We start from the raw sequence: 3,337 nt of genomic DNA on the forward strand, positions 1-3,337 counted from the left end.
CTGCCCCTTCCCAGGCGTGTCCTAGAACCCCGGCCACGGGACCTTCCCAGGCACGTCCTAGAAGCCCGGCCACGGGACCTTCCAAGGCGCGTCCTAGAACCCCGGCCGCTGCCCCTTCCCAGGCGTGTCCTAGAACCCCGGCCACGGGACCTTCCCAGGCACGTCCTAGAAGCCCGGCCACAGGACCTTCCAAGGCGCGTCCTAGAACCCCGGCCATGGCCCCTTCCCAGGCGCATCCTAGAACCCCGGCCACGGGACCTTCCCAGGCGCGTCCTAGAACCCCGGCCACGGGACCTTCCCAGGCGCGTCCTAGAACCCCGGCCACGGGACCTTCCCAGGCTCGTCCTAGAAGCCCGGCCACGGCCCCTTCCCAGGCGCGTCCTAGAAGCCCGGCCACGGCCTCTTCCCAGGCGCGTCCTAGAACCCCGGCCACGGGACCTTCCGAGGCGCGTCCTAGAAGCCCGGCCACGGGACCTTCCCAGGCGCGTCCTAGAACCCCGGCCACGGCCCCTTCCCAGGCGCGTCCTAGAANTCCTAGAACCCCGGCCACGGCCCCTTCCCAGGCGCGTCCTAGAAGTCCGGCCACGGCCCCTTCCCAGGCGCGTCCTAGAAGCCCGGCCACGGCCCTTTCCCAGGCGTGTCCTAGAAGCCCGGCCACGGGACCTTCCCAGGTTCGTCCTAGAAGCCCGGCCACGGCCCTTTCCCAGGCGCGTCCTAGAAGCCCCGTCGTTTCCCCCCTAGATGCTCATCTCTGACCCATAAAGATACTTAAAGACAAAACCACAGTACTGGGCACAACTAGACAGCTTAGAATGGTTTCCAATGGCTCATCGTTTTTATTTTTTGCTTTATTTTTTTGAGACAGTCTCACTCTGTTGCCCAGGCTGGAGTGCAGTGGCACAATTTCAGCTCACTATAATCTCTACCTCCTGGATTCAAGCAATTCTCCTACCTCAGCCTCCTGAGTAGCTGAGACTACAGGCATGCACCACCATGCCCAGATAATTTTTGTATTTTTTTTAGTAGAGACGGGGTTTCGCCATGTTGGCCAGGCTGGTCTCCAACTTCTGTCCTCAGGTGATCCGTCCACCTTGGCTTCCCAAAGTGCTGGGATTACAGGCGTGAGCCACCGCACCCAGCCCATGTTTTTTTTTTTTGAGACAGTCACCCAGGCTGGAGTGCAGTGATGTGATCTCGGCTCACTGCAACCACCGCCTCCCGGGTTCAAGCAGTTCTCCAGCCTCAGCCTCCCCAGTAGCTGGGATTACAGGTGTGTGCCACCACTGCCTGGCTAATTTGTGTAGAGATGGGGTTTTGCCAGGCTAGTCTGTTCGAGACCAGGCTGGTCTTGAACTCCTAAACTCAGGCGATCTGCCCCCCTTGGCCTCCCAAAGTGCCAGGATTCCAGGCATGAGCCACCGCACCTGGCCTGTTTTGAGTATTTTAATGACTCCACCTGGCGACACATCCGTCCGCCAGGACATGCACAAGCTGTTGACTTTGTAAACACTCGCTCCTGGTGTTCCAGGGCTGAGCACATTCAGGAAGAGCCAGGTGGGAGGACAGTCCCTGCCCCGGCCTCAGAGAGCTCCAGGAAGGTCTTACAGTGCCTCGGCTGGTGTGTGCCTCCGGCACTGCAGGCGCCTGGCTGTTTCCTTTCACTCCCTCAGGAGAGTGGGTGGGGAGCTATGGCACCTCGGGGCAGCCTCCTCGAGTGGCGGCCCCAGCCTGTCCAGGTTTCCAGCATGGACCTTCCATGCTTCATTTGCCTTTTTTTCTCTTAAACTGGGAGAGAAGGTCTTGGCTCCAAACACGCTGACTTGCGTGCTTTGCGGATTCCTCCATCTGTACCGACTCTGTGCTAACATTGCTGCCCGGGTTGTAGTTACCAAAAGAGGAAGTGACTTTGTTACGAAGGCCCTGGGGTCTGCGCCACCGATCAGCAGCCACATTGCTGTGTCCTGAGACCATGCGCGAACCCCAGGCTGCCTTCCTGTGTGCCCTGTCCTGAGTGAGGCCTGTGCGCCAGCAACCCACCTAGGCCCGTCTGCATTTTGCTTAGGGTGGGAGTCCCCGGGGACCTGCTGGCCTTTCCCCACCCAGCCCTGACCGGAATGGACCCTAGACCTCAGTAGCTTCTCATGGGCAGGAGGCAATCGGGGATATGGGGGAAGGAGGCCGCAGTCCCGCCCAACAGATGGTTCTAGTGAGCCCTGTGCCAGGCCTGGGGCTCCAGGTAGAAACTCCACTTCTCATGCCTCTCCTCAGGCTCCCCACTGGTGCAGGAAGTCACCACCCAGCCATGGATGGGGAGGAGCAGCAGCCAGCGCATGAGGTAAGACAGGGCTGGGCTGGCTCCTGGGGTCAGTCCTTGGCTGCTGCTCTGCAAAGATGATCTTCACGGGGTTCTCCAGGGCCAGGCAGGGGGCTCCTCTGAGGGAGAGGGGTCCTGGGCTGGGGTGCCTGGCGGCCCTGCCAGTGATGGCCAAGCAGGAGGAGTCCTGGCAGCACAGGGCATAGGCTCCACGGAGCGGCCACGGGGCCCTTTCCAGGCTGCGTGGTCCATGGGGTAGGCACAGAGCCCCGGCTTTGCGGGGTGCGTGGACCCTGACTTGAACTCTCCCTTCACCTGCAGGCCGATGTGGAACCTGTTGTGCCGTCGGAGGCTTCAGAGCCGGTGCCCAGGGTGCTTTCTGGAGACCCCCAGAACCTGTGTACGTCTCCCTCAGGGCCCTGGCACGTTCCCTGGTGTTGGGCTATTGAGTCAGGGAGAAGCGGGTGGAGGCCGACCGCTGTCATGGGCTTTGAGTCTGTGGCCGAGACCTGGGGTGGGTGCTGCTAGGCCCAGTGCCCCAGAGGACAGACCTGACCCCCACAGCAGCTGCTCCTGGGCCCTGTGTGGCAGCAGAGCCTCTTGGAAGGGCTGCCAGCAGCACAAGCCAGCCTTGGGCATAGGGGGCTCTTGAGCATAAGGAGTGTGAGAAGTGTGAGAGCCCCTCCTGTGGCGGGGACACGGGCTTTCCCTCCTCAGAGCCCCTCCCCTCGCTGAGCCCCCTGGGGCGCCCGCCACTCCACTGTCTACCATGCGGTGTGTCACCTACAGCAGCCCCTAAGCTCGCCCTCATGGTGTGGATGGGGCACAGGCTTCTCAAAGGCGTCCAGCTCACAGAGGTGGTAGCCGGTGTTCCTGTTACCAAGCAGGCCAAGCGTGTGGGGCGTGTGGCTCGGTGTGTGTGGGGCGTGGGGCTGGTCGGGGAGCGTGTGGGGCATGTGGCTCGGTGCGTGTGGGGCGTGGGGCTGGTCGGGGAGCATGTGGGGCGTGTGGCTGGTCGGGGAG

At 62.2% G+C, this 3,337-nt stretch overlaps 1 protein-coding gene across 6 annotated transcripts in view; it reads left to right on the forward strand.

Annotated features, from left to right (window-relative positions):
• LOC108286822 overlaps positions 1–3,167 on the forward strand; it is an 11,646-nt gene extending 8,479 nt beyond the window's left edge. For 3 of the 6 annotated variants that reach the window (XR_005196386.1, XR_005196387.1, XR_001818089.2), the window contains 2 exons: positions 2,269–2,335; positions 2,636–3,166. Coding sequence is in view for 1 of the 6 variants with exons in the window: in XM_017504906.2 (XP_017360395.1) it covers positions 2,269–2,335; positions 2,636–2,966 (398 nt within the window). In the remaining 5 variants the exon portion in view is untranslated. Of the gene's footprint in view, positions 1–1,397; positions 2,064–2,268; positions 2,336–2,635 lie in introns of those variants that run through there. The other 3 variants (XR_005196388.1, XR_001818088.2, XM_017504906.2) reach the window with 3 other exon arrangements.
• The last annotated feature ends 170 nt before the right edge of the window (positions 3,168–3,337 follow it).

Source organism: Cebus imitator, unplaced genomic scaffold (genome assembly GCF_001604975.1).
Source record: "Cebus imitator isolate Cc_AM_T3 unplaced genomic scaffold, Cebus_imitator-1.0 Scaffold329, whole genome shotgun sequence".
Classification (NCBI taxonomy): Eukaryota; Metazoa; Chordata; class Mammalia; order Primates; family Cebidae; genus Cebus; species Cebus imitator.